Below are 25,000 nucleotides of genomic sequence, written 5' to 3' on the forward strand. Positions count from 1 at the left end.
TCAAGCTCACAACGCGTCGCAACACTATTTTTGGCTAATGCCATCCATCCATGCATGTGTTCATCTGCACCTATTATTCATGTGTTCCTCATTATACTCCACCTTCCTTTTCCTCTCCCCTGTCTTCACACACACCCTGCTTCTATTGAGACACCCCATGCATGACTCACTCCTTTATCAGGATCCACAGCCTTCACACTCTAGTGTGTGTGTGTGTGTGTGTGTGTGTGTGTGTGTGTGTGTGTGTGTGTGTGTGTGTGTGTGTGTGTGTGTGTGTGTGTGTGTGTGTGTGTGTGTGTGTGTGTGTGTGTGTGTGTGTGTGTGTGTGTGTGTGTGTGTGTGTGTATGTGTGTGTGTTGTACTCTTGCAGTGGGTCCTCTCAAATCCCAGCTTTACACACACACACACACACACACACACACACACACACACACACACACACACACACACACACTGACACACACACACACACACACACACACACACACACACACACACACACACACACACACACACACACACACACACACACACACAGCACCAACAAATTAACACATTCCTTGTGATTTCTTTAAAGCCACTATTTCCATAGTTACCCTTTTATATTTAGTTAGTATTTCCATAGTTACATCCACAGTTACTGGTGGGAGGGAGGGATGGATGGAGATACAGACAGACAGACAGACAGTCTATATAACTTGATATCATGTAATGTCAATAAATGTGCTCCTGTACCGTGAGTTCGGCAGCGTACCACCCAACAGTGACAATAATTCCAAATTTGAGAATGATCGGGTTGTCTCTGTTTTTTCTCTCCCAGGTAAATATGCCATGAGGGACCTGATCCATCGGTTGCCGGGCGGTAGCGGCGGCAGCAGCGGCAACAACGGCGGCACCCCGGGCCCCCCACCTCCTCCCCCGGTCAAGGCCATGTCCGACGACACGGTGACGGCCATCTGCTGCGCGCTGCACGAGGTCATCACCAAGAACATGGAGAACGCCAAGGCCCTGCGCGACGCCAACGGCATCGGCAAGCTCATCGGCATCGCCCGCAGTAAGGGAGACAAGTGAGTGTGCAGAAACATCATGTCAAGTCAAATTCTATAGAGCACCGAAGTCTGACGTCACTGCCGCTAGAGGGCACTATCCCCCTGCGTCGCAGCGTTATTTTTTGTGTTGAAATCCCCATAGGGGAATCTTAGATCACGTCATATAAGAACTGTGTTCCAAAAATGAACAAATCATCCGGGCGATTCCGTCAGGGGGGTGGCTCTGCATATTTGCAGCCTGTTTCTGAAGAAAATGTAATTAATTCTGCCTTAAAAGCCTTAAAAACTACACTTCCGGGTCTGAAATCACTGTTCCTACAGCAGCCGCGTTCATGGGAAATGTAGTCGTTCGTTGGGTCGTTTCCAGCGTTTATTGTGTTACTCTTTGGGTAAATTTGTACATTTCCACCTTCAGTCGAATCTCCGGGGTGGTGTGTTTTGTTAATATGAGGCGATTTAAGATTCTCATATGACACAAAAAGTAACAGGGGGATAGCGCCCTCTAGCGGCAGTGACGTCAAGACTTCGGGGGTCTATAATAGCCCAATATCACAAAACGGGACTCCCTCTTTCTTTGGTGTTTTGCCCAAGTGGGTGTGGTTTTGAGGTTAGGTTTAGGCATAGTTTTTGTGAGGTTAATGTTAGGGTTAAAGACTGGTTTTAGACTGGGGGATGTCAAAGGCTACAAAGATATGTGTTTTTAGTTTATTCTTGAGTATTTTGATTGAGCATATAGACTCTGGGATGTGGATATTAGGGAAATGATATCAGAGACAAGGGTTTTGGTAGGAGAAAGCTCTGCCACCTACTGGTCGTTTTATGTATTTCTGGGATGGTTAATAGACAGGCATCGTTGATCGTATAGGGATCTAGTGTAGTATAGGGAGTGACTAGGGATACTTAGGTAGGGTGGTGCTATAGGTTGTGTAAGATTTTGTACACTCTCAGAGTCACAGACCTGTGAGTGTCCTTTAGGACCCCCCTGAGTGGTCCGTGGACCAGGTCCACTCAGGTCCACGGACAGTACACTGCAATACAATTGAACACAAGTGAGAGGTTATATCCAAAATGCCAAAAGTTTGTGCGACTTCTTCCCGTCAGCAATGTTTCTCCTACAAACTCCAATTGTGTTGTTATCCAAATACAGCAGGAGTGTGTGTGTGTGTGTGTGTGTGTGTGTGTGTGTGTGTGTGTGTGTGTGTGTGTGTGTGTGTGTGTGTGTGTGTAAGCGTGTGTGTGTGTAAGCGTGTGCGTGCGTGCGTGCGCGCTTGTGTGTGTGTGTGTGTGTGTGTGTGTGTGTGTGTGTGTGTGTGTGTGTGTGTGTGTGTGTGTGTGTGTGTGTGACACATGACCGGAGGCATGCTGGCTGGAGTGTGACACTTCATGGATTTATTCACAGCCTCAGGGTGCAGGCCATTAGTCACCCATTTCTGTATTATAGAACACAATATACTGGGGAGGAGAGGAGAGGAGAGGAGGGGAGGGGAGGGGAGGGGAGGGGAGGGGAGGGGAGAGGAGAGGAGAGGAGAGGAGAGGAGAGGAGAGGAGAGGAGAGGAGGGGAGGGGAGGGGAGGCATTATTATCTAAATTAGCATTTGGCTTCACCTTGGCAGACTAAAACAAAATCAATCAGCCAAAATGAAAATATTGTAGTATAGTATATCGTTGCTGTCAGGCAGAAACCTATCTCCATATTTTCACTTTTGGTGTTTTTTCGTAAATCAACGGCCTACTTGATCATACTACAGAGTCACACAAAAGCAGCAAAAAGTAGCAGATCTGCTACTTTTGCCATTTTTTTTTTAATCCTGAAAAGTAAGAGTTTTGGATATAATGAGATTTTTACACCCGACAGAGATGATATACCCTTGTGTAGACGTCTTTATTTGGGCTGATGAACATTTGACTGTTGTCCATATTAGGTTATTTCATGCATTTCTATTAGAAACTATTGAAAACGGGCGCTCGGATGGCGCAGTGGTAAAGCCACTGCCCACCACCACAGAGGTTGTGGGTTCGAATTCACCATGGTGCATCTGGCTTCGTCGAGCGTCTACACGAACACAATTGGCCCGTGTTTGGGGAGGAGGATGATATCGGTCATTGCATGTACTCCTACAGGCTGGGGGCGGCACCTGTCAGCGAGGGGTGTTGGGCGGGAGGAGTAGGACGAAGGCTCTACGTCCTCCCGGTGGGGGCTCCTCACTGGTAGGTGAGTCAGTAGGATACAACAACAGTGACAACACAGAAATGTGTGTGGGGAGGAATCAATTGGCATAACGACTACATTGGGGAGAAAAAGGGGTAAAACATAATTGGCTACTCTAAAAAAACAAGACCAGGAGACCTGGTTCTGCCAGACCCAGACTTCACATGACGTGTCAGCCTGTGTCTATGCCCATGTATGGACGAAAGGGGGACAGACTTTTATGGCTGGGGCCTAAGGACAAAGTGACCATGCCCATGTATGGAGAAAACAGGTACAAAGCCTCATGTAAGCCAGACCCCTGGGTCCGGCAAAAAGAGAGAAACTATTGAAAACAGAAATTTAACTGACTTGAAATACGTATAAAACATGGGAAGTTTACACCCACATGGATGTGGGGGTGGTTGTCGCCATTGGTAGACTGAGTGAGCAGCAGGGGGTTCCACCTCGCTGCCATGGCAACTGGCACGTCGGGGGGGGGGGTGTCATAACACTGTGCCTTTATGAGCTGGAGGTCATGCGTTATTATGGTATGGAGAGGTTATTATGTGCAGTCAGGAGGAGTGGGAGGGGGAAATGACAGCAAAAGAGGATGAGTTAGGAATCTTTTCACTGTTGTAGGAGCAATCAGAGTCAGAGTAGGGATCTGAGTCACAGAGAGGAGAGGAGAGGGTGGAGAGGAGAATCCTATAGGGCAGGAGTCTTCAATGTTTTTCAGGCCAAGGACCCCCTAGCCGAGAGAGAGATGAAGCAGGGACCCCCTCAAACTGTATAAAATTGTGTTTCAGATTATTTTCTTTTTTTTTACTTGGTCTGCTCTTTTTTCCTCGACACCTATAACTCCTTGCCAAAAAAAAGCAGATCTACAAGCTCACAACTTTTGTCTAAAGTTCTCCTCAGAATAGGGATGCTAGGGTTCAAGTGGTTAATGTAAAAAAAAAAGAAATCCTATCACACAAAGATTTGGCGACCCCCCTGTAGTAACTCTGAAGACCCCCTATAGGTCCCGGACCCCCTGTTGAAGACGCCTGCTATACGGATGTAGCTACTGTAACTGAGTATCAACTGATACTGACATAGAAATGATGATGATGATGATGATGATGATGATGATGATGATGATGAGTTGTTTATGTTACGTTAGGGACTGATTGTTATTTATCAAAGGGTGGTATGGTGCAGAACGGGGGGGTCATCAAATATTCTTTTGAGCACTGTGGGGGGGGGCATGTTTTTTTTATTTGGGCTTTGGGGGGTCATGCAACTTTAATTTGTTGAATTTTGTATTTAAAAAATGTTTAGTTTTTTGTTTTTCATGCGTGTTAATACTCCCCTATCTATATCAAGTTTACCCTGTATGGTGACTTGACTTGGTATCTCCCACTTCTGTTTTACACAGATGCTCCCAAATAATGAATTAGCCTACATCATGCCAGCTGCGCAAAAGTAGCCTAGGTCAAATCAATTAGGCTATGCTGTCACTCCAGGGAGCAGAATCGGATCTGCTCCTTAAAGTTCAAACCATAACTCTTCAGTCAAACAGTTATGATTAGGCAGACCTACTCTGCATTGTCCATATGTTCTCAAAGCTGAATTCATTCCTCAAATCGACAGAGAGAGAGAGAGAGAGAGAGAGAGAGAGAGAGAGAGAGAGAGAGAGAGAGAAAAACACATCAGCACCATCCCCGTCCTTAATAAAAAAAGGACAGTCCCTTGTAATGAGCCAATAACAAAATGTAACAATTTGTGTGCATATACAGCGAAGAAAACATCATCATATACCAAGTATATAGGCTGAAGCCTAGTACTTAGTCTTTGCATATATCCTTTACAATCCATAGAAAAACCCCAGAACATCTGCAGCAAAGTACAGAAATCTCCTAACATTTTATTGAAGAAACTGGAGAGGAGAGAATACTGCTACAGGGATGCAGCTAACATCAAATGATAGAAATCTCAGAATCTTAAACATCTCATTGACCCACACCTTTTCTGAGGCCGTTTGAAGATTTTAAAACGACATCTATGTCCTGACAGCACACATCAAAGGGTTCGAGGGCTCATTTAGTTTGCGTAGCGCTGTTAGCTTCATTTCTGGGCGGTTTTCAGGTCCATCAATGTCTTTCATCTTCATGCAGCTCGGCATGTCATCACTAGTTGGCCAGAAACCTTGTATATCCATTTTCAAAATTCCAGTAGGAAGTGTTGATGAAATATTAATAACTCAAATTTAAGTACAAATTTGACAGAGCACCTTCCACTTGCAGAAATATATTTGACCAGGAGTATCTATACTTTGACTCAAGTACTTTGTCCACTAGGAACAGGGAAATACAGGTCTTAAATGCAACTAAGTAATGCCATTGTTTATGAAAAAGTAACTTAGTCACCGATTACACTCTAGTGCAAAACTAACGCGTTAGGTTACTCCGTTACTCAACAAAGTTATCTGATTACAGTAACGGTGTTACCTGTAACGCGTTGCCCCTAACACTGGTCAGTGTGCGAGCCTTTTTCTGTTGTTAATGGGTGAATCGTGAATGTTATACACATCCACTGTGGAAATGTACATCCCAGGGTATCAGGCATTCTGTGTTTGTTTTCCAGAGGACACGAGCGTGTCCTCTGAAAAGTTCAAGCTTGTAATGTTGGGTAAAATGGGAGGGCGGCCATGATTGCAGCCTCCTCTCCTCTCCCTGGCTGTAAGCAGCCACTCCAGCGGGACTCATTTTTCAGCTAAGTGGCTGGGAGGAGGAGGAGGAGGAGGAGGAAGAGGAGGAGGAGGCCATTAGGCAAGGCAGGAGGAGAGGGTGATTTTAAAGTCATCTGGAGACGCTTGACTTTGCAGAGGGAGAATCATTCCTCGCTCAACAGAGCGATGGCTCCCTCTTCAAGCCGCAGGCTTCACTGGGCTTACGGGCACTTGGCAGGTTCGGCTGGGGGTGGGGGGGGGGGGGGGTTGCAGATCGCCTAGTTAAAATAGCCTAAGTATAAAATAGGGCTTAGGTAGTTAGTACACGTTTTGTAATAATATTTTAAAAAAAACGCAAAGCAACTAGTAACTCAAGCAGTCAAAATTGCACTTCAGTACAATACTTGAGTAAATGTACATAATTACTTTCCACCACTGAGTATAGGTTCACATGGGGGTCGAAGAGAAATAAGTTAATCTCTCTCTCTCTCTCTCCCTCTCTCTTTCTCTCTCTCTCTCTCGCTCTCTCTCTCTCTGACCCCCCCCCCCCTCTCTCTCTGTGTGTTTCCTTCCTTCCTTCCCTTCCTTGCCTCCTTCCCTCCAGACACTCGGCTAAGGTGGTGAAGGCAGCGTCTCAGGTCCTCAGCAGCATGTGGCAGTACAGAGATCTGCGCTCCCTCTACAAGAAGGTAAAAGCTGCATGCAACAAAAACCTCATATCTCCATATTACAACGATTTGTTTTCTTTCCATGAATTAATGCCCTACGTCTTCATACAAGAGGAGGACCATGTGAAAGTATAGCAGGGAAAAAGCAGATCTACAAGCTCACAACGTGCCTTGTTGAAGAAATAATAATCCTGCTAGTGTTTGAGTAGCACGATCCGTGAAAAAACATAAACAAAATCACTGCCATTAGGATAAAGATACCAAAGATTAGTCTGTGACGTTACTGCTAAGATACCAAGGATGTGTCAGTAACGTCACTGTCATACGATAATTGCAGACAACGTTACATTGCGATGTTTCAAAGACCGTCAGCGCATACTGCTTTGGTTTTGTAGTGTTGTTCTGTCATTATTATAACTAAAGACAACGTCAGGAACACAGTCAAACTTTATTATTCACTCTAAACTCTGACATTTGACTCTTCTTCTGGGACATGACATTCTCTATCTCCCAAAGCCCCATAGTCCACAGCGCCCCCCCTGAGGTACATAAGTATCATTACAGTTGAATGAAGTGTACTCGGGTACGGAGGAATGTTGGCCAATGTGAATGCTGGCCAGCGGGGAGAGGGCAATCGTACTCGGGAACGGTTAGAATCAATCGCACCCAGTCTGAATCCGCCCTCACACATTCACACACCGATGGCAGAGGCAACCATGCAAGGCACCAAGCTGCTCATCGGGAGCAGTTAGGGTTTCAGTGTCTTGCTCAAGGACACTTCCGGGTGTCGTGTGTGTGTGTGGGGGGTGTGCCTGTATGTGGCTTTCATAAATTTTGAACCCATGAAAAGTATTAACAAGAACTTGTGACTACAGTAAATAATAACTACGTTGGATCCATTGGAACAAAGGTTTTGGACATAAAAGGTTTCAGACGGACAGTGACCAATGCTTACTCTGCATGTTGTAGCTAACAAGCTAATGACCCGTGCATCATCCCTTCTCTCTCTCTCTCTCTCTCTCTCTCTCTCTCTCTCTCTCTCTCTCTCTCTCTCTCTCTCTCTCTCTCTCTCTCTCTATCTCTCTCTCTCTGCTTCTCTAGGCATTCCTGTCATTGTCCACAATTTAAAGTGTAGTGAATCGGAAATTATGAGGATAATCTTCTCTGCGTACAAAGCAATTCTTGGCAGGATGGCGTGAAACGGGGGCGGGGGAGTTTCATAACTTGTTCAAGGTTGTTTAAGACTTTCTTTTAGTTTTTCTGGTGTAATTCCAAAAGAAACCTACTTGATATGTTTTGCTTAGAACAGAAGATGAAAGGAATTCCGCAGATCCTTATTTTCTTTCATCTCATAAATGGTCATTTATAAGATCAATTGCCAGTCCGCTTTTTTTTGTTGTTGTCTGTCCAGCCAGTTGATCCTTTATCAGACAACTTCAGTATGCACACCTAGGCTGGATTCAAAAGAACCCAAACCGCTCATAAGATGCAATGGAAAAGTTGGTCACGGCACTCACGTGTAAGAAAAGCATCCCATCTAACGTTCAGATGCTGTATTCCTCCCAGGGTGGAGGAGGAAGGCTTAAGGATGTTTACTGTGATCGTTCCCTCTACTGTATATCGTCTCTGTTGGGTAAAAACCTCATACGTCTTAAAAAAATAGCTAAAGTAGCAGATCTACAAGGTCGAAATGTGTCGCTTCGCGCCGCTTTTCGAGCTTGTACTGTACATCTATGTAATGGAGTGAAAGTCATAAGTATCCAAAGATTTTTTTAATACTCAAGTAAAGTACAGATTTTTTTACTTAAGTACTAGTACTCAAGTAAATGTACTTAGTTATTATTGTCCACTATGGGTGGCAGGGAATGAAGTGGAGTTAGATGTGTCAGGTCTTCAAACACACTGTTCTGTTTAATGTGATCATGTTTGTTCACCGCAAGCTGGTGTGTGTGTGTGTGTGTGTGTGTGTGTGTGTGTGTGTGTGTGTGTGTGTGTGTGTGTGTGTGTGTGTGTGTGTGTGTGTGTGTGTGTGTGTGTGTGTGTGTGTGTGTGTGTGTGTGTGTGTGTGTGTGTGTGTGTGTGTGTGTGTGTGTGCGTGTGTGTGTTTTCACCCTGAAGTCAGTTATTATTACCTCCAAACAAAATGATAATGGGTTTTTCTGCTGCGCGCCACTAGAGCTGAGGAGAAATATATAGACGATCAATATATATCCTTCTCTTAGTCGCCAAGCCGTGGCCACACACACACACACACACACACACACACACACACACACACACACACACACACACACACACACACACACACACACACACACACACACACACACACACACACACACACACCAGCTAGCAGTGAGGATGACAGCTGTTGCTAGTAATATATGATGTAATATGTTTAGCACAACATGAAAAGCCCTATATACTTCATATACAGGACGACAAATAGCGCAAATAGCAGATCTACAAGTTCACAACACGTTGTTGTTTTGAGTTTGTAGATCGTTTTTTGAGCGACACTAGTATGAAGAAGTACGGCATTCATTTACAGAGGGGGGGAAAGACAGAAAAAGCTTGAAATACAAGGTTTCCTCCCAACATAAGAATGAGTGTGATTCATTGGCGTTTTTTATACTTTGGCTATTCAAAAATAGCAGATCTACAAGCTCATAGCAAACTATGAGCTTGTAGATCTGCTATTTTTTTTAAATCGTGAAAATGTGTGCAAATCTTTGAATATACATTTTTTTTAAGCGAACATTTCTAACTCAAATCATTGCTTCTGGGGGGTCCCTGGAACAAATTATTTTGAAAATGTTCGCTTTAGTTTGTAGATCTTTATTTTTTTCACTACTTTTGGGCAACACTAGTATGAAGAAGTACGGCATTCATTTACAGAGGGGGGAAAAGACAGAAAAAGCTTGAAATGTGGAGATACTGTACAAGGTTTCCTCCCGACATAAGAGTGATTGTGATTCATTGGCCGTTTGCGGCCCGCCAGGGGGCCTGACCTGCAACCCTGTGAGGCAGGGGAGTAATCAGGGTCTGAGAGCCTTTATCTCTTGTCTGCTTGCAGTGGTGTAAAGTAACTACTGTAAGTACATTTACTCAAGTACTGTACTTAACTCTTTGACTGCCAGAGTATTTTCATAAAGTACTCCCCCAGTGCCAGCAATTTTCGTGTTTTTTTATTTTTTTATTTTGAATTTTTCTCATGAAAATAATTTAAGGACACATAATATAAAGACCCAGCACAATTCCGCCACCAGAGAGCAGCACATGACAGCGTGATCATGTCGTTGGGTCTCTCTCACCCTTCTTCATAGATTAGACAAGGAAAAACATGAAAACGGATGTGACGTCACCCAGATTGTTTTGATCAGCGAAAATTACGTTGTGATGCACGACGGCGATGACTGATCGTCACCCAGACCATAGATTATAGAAGAGAAGCTGTCCGTTTGTCCGTTATACCGTGTGAAAACCCGTTTATTTACCTATTTTGGACGAAAATGACTGGGGAAAAAAATCAAAAACCGGAAACGGAATCCAGGCCATGAAACCGGATGCAGATGTCCGTGAAGTAAGTGGAACTTGAGAATAACATTGAATATTAAGCAGCATAGCGCAATCAGAGATTAAACAATGAACGCGCGTCCAGCGCGTCGAGCGCGTCGACGGCCAACTGGACAAAGTAGCACTTGACGCGTTATCGCGTCGTCCGCAGTCAAAGAGTTAAGTACAATGTTGAGGTACTTTGACTTATACTAGAGTATATCCAATTGTCTATACTTTTACTTTTACTCCACTACATCTCAGAGGCAACTATTGTACTTTTACTCCATTACAGTTATTTGAGAGCTTTAGTTACTTGTTACTTTGCAGATATAAATTATTACATTATAAAACATACATTACCCACTTCAGCCCTATTTTATACCTATAGGCTATTTGAAAATAGCAGATCTACAAGCTCACAACATGTCGCGATGTGATGCGTTGTCAGCTTGTAGATCTGCTATTTTCAAACATTTTAGTACTTTTACTTGATATACTTGCATACATGATAGAATCACCTTTTGTTCTAGTGTCTAATGTACCTGAAACAAGAGACACATCCTCCAGTCTCCACACTGGCCTGGAGACACTATACATCTTAGTTGTTTTTTTTTTGTAAACACATCTAATCGACCATTTTACAAGACAAAGTGAACCCTGCGGGACCCCCGCTGTGTAGGGGGGACTGTGGAGGACATCTGGACAGACTTCCAATCAACCTGACCTTAAACTTGAGTTTTCATGCACTTATTTTCATCAAATCTACCTGGAAACAAAGTTTTGTGGTTTATAAATATACATGGTAAAGTTTGATACATTAAGAATAGACCACCGTCTTTAAAGCTAGGGTCCGTAAAAGTTATGAGAAATAATTTTAAATTACGGAGGTTTATGCTTACCGTACCGTAAAATAGCGTTTATTAGTGGTGAGTTGCAGTTAATTGCAACTTGATCTTAAATCATATTTCTAAAGTACTTACCTTCATTTGTTTAATTTGTTTTGAATTGAAGTTTCTTGTGTGTGAAAACGTATCAAACTTGGAGGTGATGATGTTATTATGTGGGCTTTTAGGCTTCTAAACTAACCAACTAATCAACCTCCTTCCTTAAACTCCTTCCGGGCCCCGGACCTCAGGTTGGGAAACACTGCCGTTGTTGTTTGATTGATTGATTGATTGAATATTTCATTGCCGATTTTTTAAACAGCAGTAGGCCTACAATTTGTAAGAAAGAAAGAAAAAAACGCCAAATGGATGAGACACAAAAAGGCCAGCCTATTCCTAGCTACAGTATTGCCTATAGCCTATTGTGTGTGTGTTTACTGGACGTAATGTGTTCCTATTGGCTCACAGACACAGCGAGTTCCCTGCTCTGTACAGCTTCTTGTCTTCCGGTTTCCAAAGGATACAGTCGTAGAGTGAGTTACTCCTCCGTCTGTGCTAGGGACCGCGGACCGTCAGCCACAAAGACTGTATACAGTTTGATTGATTGATTGATGTACTTTATTTAGTAAGACATGAGAACAACAGTACATGTTTAAAATGAGATCCCCACTCACACAAATCATGATACATATAAGAGACAGACAGATATACACACTACTATACAGAACGTCATACAATCAGCTTACAGGTTACTGGTATGAAGAGTGAAAACTATGTACAAGAGAAGAAAAAATCAGGGAGGGGGGGGGGGGTTGGGGGGGGTTGGGGGGGTTAAAGGGGTAGTTCACCCCCCAAATAACTTTTTTTCTATTGATTACTCACCCCATGGAGCCTTGAATTCATGGATATTTATTAGTTTTTGTCGCATTCCTTCCTTTATTATTTGATTATAATAAATTTAGCCCCATTGATTCCGGTAGGAGACACAAATGCATTTGTGTCTCCTACCGGAATCAATGGGGACACATTTATTATAATCAAATTATTGGCTTAGGAATGTGACAAAAACAAAAAAATATCTATGAATTCAAGGCTCCAGATGGTCAATAGAAAAAAAGTTATTTTGGGGGTGAACTACCCCTTTAAGACTAGAGAAGAGGCCATTTTCGAATTGCAGCCTCCTGAAGGTGTATCTTTAGGGCAGTTTTGAAAGTGAGTAGGGTTTTACATTCCTTTACTCCTTTTGGTAGGGCATTCCACATTTTTCTTGAATAGCATGAGAATGAGTTCATTCCCTTTGTTGAGCCAAATCTGGGTTGAACAGGATTGGTGGAGCTGCCTCTGGTGTTATGATCGTGGACTTCATTAACGTTTTGGAAGTATTTTGACAAATACAGCGGGATACCAATGTTGTGGTGTATCTTGAAGACCAGGCCCATTGTAAGTTGCTGTACTCTGTCCTCAACCCTAAGCCATCCAATCCTAGCAAAGTGAGCAGGGGTTAGATGGGTTTTGTGATTGAGGCCAAGAAGTAGCCTTTTGGAGCCTTGTTTTTAAGGCCTTGGTGGTGTTGTGATACCATGAGGAGCATGCATAATCGTAATAACCTTGTATGAGGGCCCCTGCAAGAATCTTCAGAGTATTCTTACTGACTAGACGGCCAATCCTATACAAGGGCAGTGTATGTGTGAGTTATTTAGAGAGCTTACCTGTATGTTGTTATTGTGCCAACCTTATGAGACTGTGCTGTATGTTCCGCCAAGTAACGTTGGATGTGTGCTGTACAGCCTGTAATACTCTTCCATTCGTGCCAAGTAAAGTTACTGACTGTATATTCCTAATTGTGGCATTATTCCACCCACCCGCCTCCAACACCACACAGAGTGTACTCAAGCAGCCAAAGTAAATCCACGACAAAATTAATATACATACAGTATGTCTTGACTGTTCACTGCTGGCTAGGTCGATTCGAGTTTGAACACATTCAGTAGGATAGTCTGCATCAGTGCCATGTAATGCTCTCAATAAACTATTTTAAAAGGCTAACAGAAGTCTTACCTGAAATCCACCTCTTATTTGTGTAGCGGCTTCACTTCCACACAGTGTAAATTATGGTCTGTTTGAGAATTCACTACTATTGACTTTATCTACAAAGAGAGCGGAGTCCCATGTAAATGACTTGGCTTCCCTGCATGGCATATTAGCAAGTGGATGTTAGAACACCAAATATGCTGTTAGCCTCCCATCCCAACAGGGATTAGCATACAATTTAGACCAAGAGTTGAATGCAATGACTGCTGAATGTTTCTGAGTGGAAGAGAGGAGGAGAAGGAGGGAGCGCTTCCCAGCGTCGAGCATTGTGCTTCAGCGCTCTCGGTTTCTTTTTTTTTGTCTCAGCGCCCTGGGTGCTTCAAGCAGACAAAAGTTTAAAGGTTTCATGATATAAATTTTTTTTTTTCTGATCTCATGAACTACACCCCAAAAAACTACTTTGAACTTTCAGTCGATTTTTTGTGGTCTGGGGTTTTCGGAATAATTAGGCTCAGAAAAGTGCTGTGATTGGCCTTGCGGACTATGATATCACAGTCCGTTAATCCCGCCCCCTCTCCTCTCCACTCTAGCTTTAAAGACGGTGGTCTATTCTTAATGTATCAAACTCAGCCTTTACCATGTATATTTATAAACCACAAAACTTTGTTACCAGGTAGATTTGATGAAAATAAGTGCATGAAATACACGTTTGAAGGACCATGATAAAGACTTTTAATGTTTTGTAAACCCAGCATGTCATGAAACCTTTAACTTCTGGAGAGGAACGCTGCTCTTTTGATTTGATTGTTTGATTGATTGAATACTTTCATTAGTCAGATATGTAAACAGCACGTGGTACAGTCAGACATTAAGGCTAAATGGATAACACACAAAACAGTCCTGGGGACTTGTTTCCATTGTGATCCTATGTATTCAATTCATCAACATATAACATACAAAATTAGCACAATAATTCATTTCATCAACAAATACAAACATTATACAGTGTACTAAAGAGATGGGGAAATTGCATTTGCCCCTTGCCGTCTCCAGATGATTTTTCCGGCCAGTTTTGAAAGAAACCAGTGTTACACATCCTTTAATGGATGGTGTCAGGGCATTCCACATGTTGGTGGCAGAGCAGTAGAATGAGTATTTTCCCATGTTTGTTCTAAATTAGGGTGATCATGGTGGCTCCCTCTAGTGTTGTGGCTGTGGGTGTCACTCTCTTTGGAGAAGTAGTGCGACAGGTATGAGGGTATTGAGGTCACTGTCTCTTTGACTATCTTAAATATATAACCCCAGTGACATTTGATTAACCCACAATCAGTGATGGAAGAGGCACAAAAGTTTTTACTCAAGTAAAAGTATCAATACCCTATTGTAGAAATAGTCTGTTGTATGTATGTTCGGTATTAAGAATTTACTTGAGAAAAAGTGCAAAAGCATCAAAATAATTATACTTAAAGTACCAAAGTATACAAAATATATAAAATGTATAAAAATCCTTTGAAAAAATCTGATCTACAAGCTCACAACGCGTCACTTTGCAACGCGTTGTGAGCTTATGGATTGGCTGTTTTCAAATTGCCAAAGTACAGGTCTGAAGTGGTTTTGTAACTTTAGTAACTAAAGTTTTCAAATAATTATAGTGGACTAGATTTGCCTTGGAGATGTATTTTCCACCACTGCCCACAATCCTCCTGATCGTGTATGACAACTCATTAATTTACGAGCCAACATTGAATCGTTACCACAGCCATGAGAAGTCCATGACTATGTCTGTAAACCATCGCATATCTGCTTGACCCTGACAGTTTTGTTGCGAGTGAGTGTTGCGTGTGCATGCTCGCGAGAAGGCATATTCGTGCTGAGACGAGCTGACAGAGCTCTGTGAGGAGCATTCTTTATTCAAGTATAATTAAAGCCATTACAAAAGACTGGGCCCTTTACTTAAGATTCACTCACAACAAAGGAGGCTTTTTAAGTGTCTGTTTACCCCTATGTGTAGTTTTGTATTATAGTGTACGTGTGTGTGTGTGTGTGTGTGTGTGTGTGTGTGTGTGTGTGTGTGTGTGTGTGTGTGTGTGTGTGTGTGTGTGTGTGTGTGTGTGTGTGTGTGTGTGTGTGTGTGTGTGTGTGTGTGTGTGTGTGTGTGTGTGTGTGCGCGTGTGTGCGTGTGTGTGTGTGTGTGTGTGTGCACGTGCGTGTGTGTCTGTCCTTGACTGTTAACAGATCCACCAATTAACTCATTGCATGCTGATAATACAGCATATTGATTCATACATTTCAAACACTTAAGATACATAATGTATCACAATGATCGATATTGCATTTAATTTGGCGGTGTGACTCCTGTGGTTACCACAGAATCTGAGATCACATAAATGCCCTCCTGAAGCAGAGCCTAAGAAATTACATGGATATAACATTGAACCTTCAAGGGCATAACATGAGCTACACAGGTATAGCATGATACATTCCACAGAAATCCACACAATTAACATGCTGACATATAGTGAAGAACTAAAATTCAATTCAATTCTTTTTATTCTTTTATGATATAGCAGTGGTGTAACTAAGTACATGTACACCAGTACTGTACTTAAGTACAATTTTGAGGTATTTTTACTTTACTGGAGTATTTCCAAATGTCAGTACTTTTACTTCTACTCTACTACATCTCAGAAGCAAATATTGTACTTTAACTCCACTACAATTATTTGAAAACTTTAGTTACTCGTTTCTTTGTAGATTTTGATTATTATTACAAAACCACTTCAGCCCTATATACATTTTGGCCATTTGAAAATAGCCGATCTACAAGCTCACAATGCGTCGCGATGCAAGCTTGTAGATCTGCTATTTTCAAAAGATTTTTTTTCTGTTGAAAATGGGACATTCTGCATAATGAGTACTTTTACTTTTGGTACTTTAATATTCAGTGCCACTCGACGTCTAAGACGTCCGTTGTATCATAAGCCCTGTGCCACTGGACGTCTAATAAGTAAAAAAATAAAAAATAAAAATGTTCAGAACCCAAGATATGATTTGAAAATGTTCTGCTCCATTCACTTCTTGTTTAACTTCTTACTGAAAAAGGCTGTATCTCGGGGATCCTAAGCACTTTTTTTTTACAATGAATTTTGGCTCTGGCACTCAGAGCCAAACTGCCAGAAATAAGTCAGGCACTGAATGAGTTAATTTAAGTACATTTTTATGCCAATACTTTTGTACTTTTACTCAAGTAAATTTAGAATTCCGGACTTTTACTTGTACTGGAGTATTTCTGCATTGCTGTATTGATACTTTCACTTAAGTAAAAAATAAATTGCACTTTTTCCACCACTGGGTATAATATACTGTAATATAGTAGCAATCCACAGTCGTGCTCCATGGAGAGACTCATGTCCGCAATCACACCCTTGATCTGCAGCTGGGGGACCAGTAATCACAGTCCATGAAGACCTGTGGGATGGGAAACACAAAAGACTCCTGTTCCCTGGTGGATCCCCGGATGTTGAGTTAGTGGCAGGCCTTACTGGAGCATGAAGCCATACAGTGTTAATTATGCACTGATGGGACATGAACCCACATAAAGGAGAGAGGCGAGAGAGAGAGAGAGAGAGAGAGAGGAAGGGGATGGAAGGAAGAGGGGGAGGGGATGGAGGAGTGTTGGTGGGGAATTTGTGACAAACGTACTGTTTGGAGGTTTTCCCTTTCTAGCGATGTAGCTTGTGTTTATGAATGGTCACTAGAGAGATTTCAGAAGGTTTTTCTACCTCCTGGAGGTTGGCTTGTGTCTTCCAAACTACCGCTGCCTTTCACCGGCCTCACTGCTGACAGAATGAAGCATGGGCTGAACACGGCTTCAGTATGCATTGGGCTTTAGGCTGAGCATGTAGTATGAAGAATGAACAGTGTTCTGATTGATCGAGGCCGTGGCCTATGTGTTAACCTGTTAGACCCTCCAGAAAAATGCGATCATGCGATCGCATAATTTATCGCACAATCAGCCAAATGGCGCAGATTATGCGGGGTCAATTGTTTTCAAACAGGGTGCATCATCGCATATTTGCGCACTAACGTCCTGCATATTTCGCATCTTTTTGCATACTTATGTATATTTCGCAATTTCCTGCATATTTCACCGCATAAAATCACATAAACCCGGCATATTTTACAACTTTCCACATATTTCGCAACTTTCCGCATATTTCGCAACTTCCCACAATTTTGCCACATAAAATCCGATAAAAACCCTGCATATGTCATTGCAAAATCAGGGATTTTAGCCCACGTTTTTCTGGAGGGACTAACCTGTTAGCGATAAGCATAGGGAATAGCCTGAATGCCGTGGCCTGCCTGAACTACCGCAACGCTCGATTCAATGGCTATTAACGCATAGAGTGATAGACTGTGCATATAAGTTCAGTCATTCAGTGATCCAATGCAGATAGATAGGGCCTGCAGGTTGGTATTTTATTGAATCTTTATTTATGTTTAGTTCCTGAGTGTCTCTTAGCTGTTAGCGCTCCCATGTTTCATTCTTACTGCCTGCACTGTAACGCCTGTCTCTCCAGGGATCACTAACACTTTATGTGGTCAGAGAGCTCTTTCCTTTGAAGCCAGAGGTAAATCTAAAATACACTTCTAGTAGCAACTGTGTGTCTGTGACACAAGGGTGCATGCGTGTGTGTGTGTGTGTGTGTGTGTGTGTGTGTGTGTGTGTGTGTGTGTGTGTGTGTGTGTGTGTATAGGAACATGTGTATATAAAGGAGCAATTTTGGTTTGAGGATCATATTTTAAGTAATTAAAGCAGGGGTGGGCAACTTTGATGATGTAGAGGGCCACTATATTTCCACACTCACTACAGAGGGCCACATTGCATATACTGTCGGGCAGACACCTCTTATCTCTGTGTTTTCACTTTTTTCGTACATTAATGCCGTACATCGCCATTCTATGTCACACAAAAGTAGCAAAAATAGCCGATCTACAAGCTCAAAACGCGTCGCACTGCGATGAGTTTTGAGCTTGTAGATCTGCTATATTTGCTATTTTTGAATTGAAATCTTGAATTCTTTTGTTGCAATTTTTTTATTGGAATCCTGAAAAGGAACATTTTTATTTAATTTCAAATGCATTTAGTTATACTTATGTTAACTTTATTAACTTAAATACAAATACATTGCACATAAAAAAGACAATAGAATTTGAATACTAGTCATTTCAGCTACTAATATAAACTGAAGTGATTAAAGCGGGTCATGTTTGCATTTTTGGAATTGTAACAGCTGAAATCAATAATATATCAGTATTCCAATATTAACCTGCGGGCCGCATTAAGTGAAGGTGGGGGCCGCATGTGGCCCCCGGGCCGCCAGTTGCCCATTTATGAATTAAAGCCAAAGGCAGATCATCTCTGATCCAGTGGATATAGTGGAATAAAGACCAACTCTACTTTTAATAAAGTACAGACACACACCCAGACAGACAGACAGACAGACAGACAGACAGACAGACAGACAGACAGACAGACAGACAGACAGACAGACAGACAGACAGACAGACAGACAGACAGACACACACACACACACACACACACACACACACACGTATTATTATACCTGTACAACCCATTCTCACTCCCAAGGTGTCACATTTTGCCGCTCTGTCAGTATAGTCCTGAAATGTCAAGTTTTGACATGACGGGACGCCATGACGACATGATGTTGACAATAATATGCCTAATCCTAACCCTAACCTCACAAAAACTGTGCGGAGAGAGAAAGAAAAACAAGTCGAGAGAGAAAAAACAAAGTCGCCCCGACGGTGGGATTCGATCACGGGAGGTTGCAGCCACCGAAGCAGCTGGCCAATCCCTCGATTCGAGTATAGTATTTGAAGCTCCAATACGTGCCTTGTAGTTTTTGTAGTCCTATAGTGGCGCGTTAGTGAGTGAAAATCACAGAGCGGCAATAACTGACGCCTACAGTATGTGTGAGAATGTGTTGACCTGTGAGGACATCCACAACTTATTACAGTGATTTTATGAATGTATTTTTTTTTATTATAACCCTAACCCTAAAGCCGGAGGGTTTAGGGTGTGTTATGCTGCACAACTCCAGCGTGCAGCAAAGTGTAAATTAAGCAATATTACACGAGAGGGTGTGCTTTACCGTCATTATTGTCACGCCTGTGATGCGGTCCAGGAACGAGGCGCAGCCGAGTTCCGCGTCCGCATCACAGAAGTGACAATAATGTAAGGTAAAGCACACCCTCGAGTGTAATATTGCGATTATACAACAGTTACCAACAAAACACATCCAAATGTATTCATATTGTGGGGCAATTCATAATTTAAAAAATTCGCTTATCCGTTTCCCTGTAAAGAGAAGAGTTTATTTGACTGAGACAAAATAGTCCCTGTGGCAGCGCAGCACTCTGTCTCTCTGACTCTCGTCTCATCAACACAGCTGATTCCAGTAGGCTATATGCTCCGTCGTACGATCGTGTTACGTGGCCAAAATAACTGATCTACAAGCTCACAACGCGTCAAGATGGCGATGCCTTGTGAACTTGTAGATCGGCTATTTTTGCCGTGCGATACCTTCGTACGATAAAGTATAACATACACTGGACTGTTAACGAAATGGGAGTAATTTTACTTTAACACAGGAGGATATTTATACAGTATGGATGTTACCATTGAAATAAAGCACACTTTTTTCCAGTTATTCCTTTTATTATAGGATTTTAGGCGATTTAGTGTGCTCTCTTCTAACCATTGATCAACAGTAAGTCCACCAAATAAGTCAAAATTAACAACATAGTCCATTTTGCGTAGCTGTTTGTTCTCCGCCCGGTGGCGGCGGTGGGTACTGTCTGTTTGTTTTCCTACCGTGGGACAGTCACAGCGTGACTTCACAGCACAGCTGTGTCATATATGGTCTAATCAGGTGCGGACTGCAGCGCGGAGTGATTTATTTAATGTGATTCGGCCCGTGATATGATGCTGGTTTGAATCACGGCTAGAAAGCTATTTCAACCAATCAGATTGCTTGGTCGGAACTACCTGTTGTATAATCAAGTATAAATCAGTCATAACTCGTAAGCCTAACATTTAAACCATAACACAGCCATTTCTCACTTTCTACTATACTAGTGGTGACAGTTGGCCCTCACAAGTATAGTAAGGAAAAAAAGCATGCTGTACACTCACACTGTTACACTTTGTCATAACCATGTAATTCTTGCTGGGATGCTCTGGTTCACTTCTTGACAAATGATGCAGCCTGGACACTTTATCACACACACACACACACACACACACACACACACACACACACACACACATACACGTACACATACACGCGCGCGTGCACACACACACACACACACACACACACACACACACACACACACACACACACACACACACACACACACACACACACACACACACACACACACACACACGACAGATGAAGGTCAGGGTCAGACAGAGGCTGTGGTTTACACACATGCTCACATGAAAGATACGAGATACACACAGTGCATTACAGTATGTTCCGAAGATGGACTGTGTGTGTGTGTATGTGTGCGTGCGAGCTATCAGCACACACACACACACACACACACACACACACACACACACACACACACACACACACACACACACACACACACACACACACACACACACACACACACACACACACACACACACACACACACATTCCTGCACACTCATTTATTTTCCATGGTTGAGCTCACAACCAAAAAAAGGACTAGAATAATAGTTTAATAATAGTTTTTCAATTGCTGCGTGTATTTTTGTATTGTTTGTATTCTGACATCGTTGTTTTCTACTGCTGTGTTGGCACTTTGGTTGGCTTCGGTCATTGGATATGTGCTCTATAAATAAAATTTGAGTTTAGTTGAGCATGGGGATGCTAGTGTTCATGTTCATAATGTAAAAGTGTCAGTACTGCAATGTAGAAATACTCTGTTAGAAGTAAAACTATGGTATAAAACATTTACTTGAGTGAAAGTATTGGCATCAAAATTTAAGTATTGAAAATGTAATCTTTAGAAAATAGCAGATCTACTCTTACGGGGGGAAAAAAAACGTTAGAATATGGAGATAAGAGGTTTCTGTCCCGACAGCAACGATATGACAAATAGCTGCTGTTTTTACTGTTTTTATTTTGAAACTTTTTTTTTTTACATTACAGTAGGCCCTACTGTAATGTAAAAAAAAATGTTGAAAAATAACTGTTATATACCCTACAGTAGGGTATATAACAGTTATTTTTCAACATTTTTGCCTGTGATGCCATGATCAGAATAGGGATATGCCAGGTTGAAAGTGGTTAAAGGCCTTCATTCTGTCTTCACTGTACAAACACATAGAGAGACAGACTGAGTCTCTTTGAGAGGATGAAGAGGATTTGAGAAGCCTCAACGAGGAAGGCTTCAAACGGATCCGGAGGGTTCTATGGAGCTAGTCTGTGAACTTGATGCTGGAGCCCTGTGTCTTTGATCCTCCGCTCACCTGTTTCAGAGAGAGAGAGAGAGAGAGAGAGAGAGAGAGAGAGAGACAGAGCGAGACAGACAGACAGACAGGCAGAGAGTTTGAAGCATGACGTAGTATGCCACAACTATCAGTGATTTTGACAAGGCAGAGAGAGGGAGAGGGAGAGGGAGAGGGAGAGGGAGAGGGAGAGAGAAAGAGAGAAAGAGAGAAAGCGAGAGAGAGACAGACGGACGGACGGACAGACAGACAGACAGACGGAGACTTTGAAGCGTGACGTTGTGTACCACAATGCAGTGATATTCATTAAAATAAAGTTTTGACAAGGGACAGAGAGAGAGAGAGAGAGAGAGAGAGAGAGACACAGAGAGACAGAAAGAGAGAGAGCGAGAGAGACACAGACAGACAGACAGACAGTTTGATGCATGGCGTAGTGTACCACAACTATCAGTGATATTCATTAAAAAACAGTTTTGACAAGGGACAGAGAGAGTGGATCTTAAAATAACAGTAACCTTTTCAAAGTTTCCACTTTAATTGCTGTCTGCAGGAGCTTCTCATACTTAAGAACCTTCTGGAATGTCTCAGTTAGGAGAGGGGGGGGGGCAGCATCACGACCTTCAACTAGCTGTTCAATGATGCCCAGAGCAACAGGTACAGGTTGCCTAGCAACCGTCTGGCTTTGCAGGCGTCATACCGATTGTTTGTGTGTGAGAGAGAGAGAGAGAGAGAGAGAGAGAGAGAGAGAGAGAGAGAGAGAGAGAGAGAGAGAGAGAGAGAGAGAGAGAGAGAGAGAGAGAGAGAGAGAGAGGTGTGTGTGTGTGGAGGGACGAGAAAAGGGCGAGCAAGGCTAATAAGGGCAGGTGAAAATACAAGCACTATACAAAGTGACCCATACGTATAACAGTGGCCTCGTTCCCAGCCTTGCTCATCTGCGAAGAGAAAAGCCTGGTCACGACCTAAAGTAGAAAGTGTCTATAGGGGCGGGACGTCCATTTTTTGACCAATCACAACACTCGTTCATTCACGGAGAATGTAAACAGATTTGTAAAGCGTGAACGACGTCATTAGGTCTTGCCCAGCGAGAATAAGTTATTCTCAACCTGTGGGCCCGGGCTCACTGGTGGGCCATGAGGATATTGCAAGTGGATCCCCAAATAATTGGTTTTTTTTGTTTTATTTCTTATATTTTGTATGTCTATAGACTCTTAGTTTTAGTACATTTGTATGACCCAGCCTCTGCCAGTGAATCTGTAGATGTTATTAAAGTGATTTGCCTCGCTTATCTCAATGATTAATTTGATAGCTTTTCTTTTTGACCTGTTCCTCTGCTCTTTTACTGAGTGTCTTTTAGTTTTCTACCCATTGTCCCCACCAGGCCGGACGCCAAAGGAGACTAAGGGCCCTATTCCCAGGGACATTTGAACAAACCACTAATTAGGGATTTCGGACTAGGCAAGAGGCGTTTCCCCGCAAAATTCGGTATTCTATGGCACCCCCGTGACCCGCCAAACACCTGAGCTACCCGTTACATTATGCATAGGTGTGGTTTGGGCGTTACAATGATAAAACCAATCACCGTGCCAGAAGCCATTGCCTTTAACACATTGAATGCCAAAAACGGTCCGGACCGTTTTTGAGGGTCCAAACGAGAAGTGCCGAAAACGGTCCGGACCGTTTTTGACCCAATTCTATTTTTATACATGTGGGCCACGTGGGGCGCTAAAACGAAACTTTGACATCACCCAAAGAGTTTCTGAGAAGAAGAGGCTGGATCTGGCTCCATGTCAAAAATCCTTCCGGTCGGCGTTTTCAATGTTATCTCCTTGACTAAAAGCTTAATATCTCCATTTCTTTTTAATGTGGTGGAAACGAGCCGTTTTCGATCGGCGATCACGCTGCAATGGAGGGTCGCGTTGGAAATATTATTGTTCCAGGCGTTAGTCGGGACCCTCCGCCGTCTCGCACGCACGCTTTGTTTACATGCACTTCTGCGTCGGGGCTTCTCACAGCATGAAACGTATAACGCAAGTGGATGGAAGAAATGCAGGCACTCAACGTATAATATTTTAATAAACCTCTGGCACCCAATGTGTTAAGAGAAGACTGCGCTAGCCGTCATCCCGATCCAATATATGCTCTAGCCTATCTACCTGTCTGCACTGTTGCCTGGTCTGATTATTATAAGCCACATTGGGCTTGTTTTCCTTCTTTTTTTTTATTTTATCCAAATACATTTTTATATTAATTTGTAGCCTATTGTGTTCACAATAAGCTTGTCATATTAGTCAGATCCGGAATAGTATATGAAAGCCATTTAAAATATGTATACTATTGGTACACACTGGCTGCTCCCAAATAATTAATTACATCATGTTGCGACAACGCTCCTACGTGGTACACAGACAAACAGTAGCACATGGGTATAATAAATTGGACAGTTTTAGGAAAGGTCTATAGCCTATGTACTCACGTTGGCTGTTATCGTTCTATTTCCACCGTTCTAATGGATTCCAGGGGTGTGTAAACATCTCTGAAGTTGCTCCATAGTTTCCTCTGAAGTGACGCAGTTAAAGTTAACTTACATCCATATTGTCCCCGTTATCTTTCATCATCCACCTTTGTTCAGTAATCCCGAACAGAGCTAAATTTTAAGTTTACATCAATCAAAGCCTCTCAAACCCAGACACATTGCTGCGATGCGTATGTGCGTCGCCTACCTACCCAAAATAACAGACATACAAGCTATCAACGGCGCTGCATCATGTCGTGTCGACAGCTTACAGATCTGTTATTTTGGACAGCATACAATGAGGCGCGCGCGCGCCACGGAGTAGCCTATCACTAAACCAAAAACATTACATTACGTGGTCAACAACATAGCCTACTAGACATGTAACTTGCTTGGAGCTTTTAATGCAGTGGTTCTCAACCTGTGGGTCGAGACCACAATGGAGCACCCAACGCATGGCGAGCTTGTAGATCTGCTATTTTCACAATATTTATCTGTGGAACCGAGTCAAACAAAATGGGGGGGTCCCCAGTTCAAATATGGTTATTTTGGGGGGTCATGAACGTAGCGTTTACGCGGGGAATATAATAATAATATAGCAGGCTAATATATATAATATAGGCTATAATATAATATTCACCCGCACGTCCCGCAGCATGGGTTTAATGAGACAGCAGCCAAAATGAAAATCACACTATGATCCGATCATCTTATAAAAAATGTAAGTGCTTAAGATTTTAGCCCAAACCCAACGGGACCCGACCCGGCCCGTCGGCACCGGCTGAGCTGGGTCTACGTTTTTTTTACATCCAAATAAATTCACATATTAATTAATTTGTAGCGTAGGCTATTGTGTTCACA

At 42.6% G+C, this 25,000-nt stretch overlaps 1 protein-coding gene across 1 annotated transcript in view; it reads left to right on the forward strand.

The window, feature by feature from the left end:
• LOC308077018 (catenin delta-2-like) overlaps positions 1–25,000 on the forward strand; it is a gene marked incomplete at its 3' end in the record, with an annotated part of 629,209 nt that overhangs the window by 591,451 nt on the left and 12,758 nt on the right. Inside the window, exons 20-21 of the mRNA XM_080417546.1 lie at positions 821–1,067; positions 6,552–6,636. Coding sequence (XP_080273672.1) covers positions 821–1,067; positions 6,552–6,636 — 332 coding nt within the window. The remainder of the gene's footprint in view (positions 1–820; positions 1,068–6,551; positions 6,637–25,000) is intronic.

Source organism: Gymnoscopelus braueri (assembly GCF_963280865.1).
Source record: "Gymnoscopelus braueri genome assembly, chromosome: 21".
NCBI lineage: Eukaryota > Metazoa > Chordata > Actinopteri > Myctophiformes > Myctophidae > Gymnoscopelus > Gymnoscopelus braueri.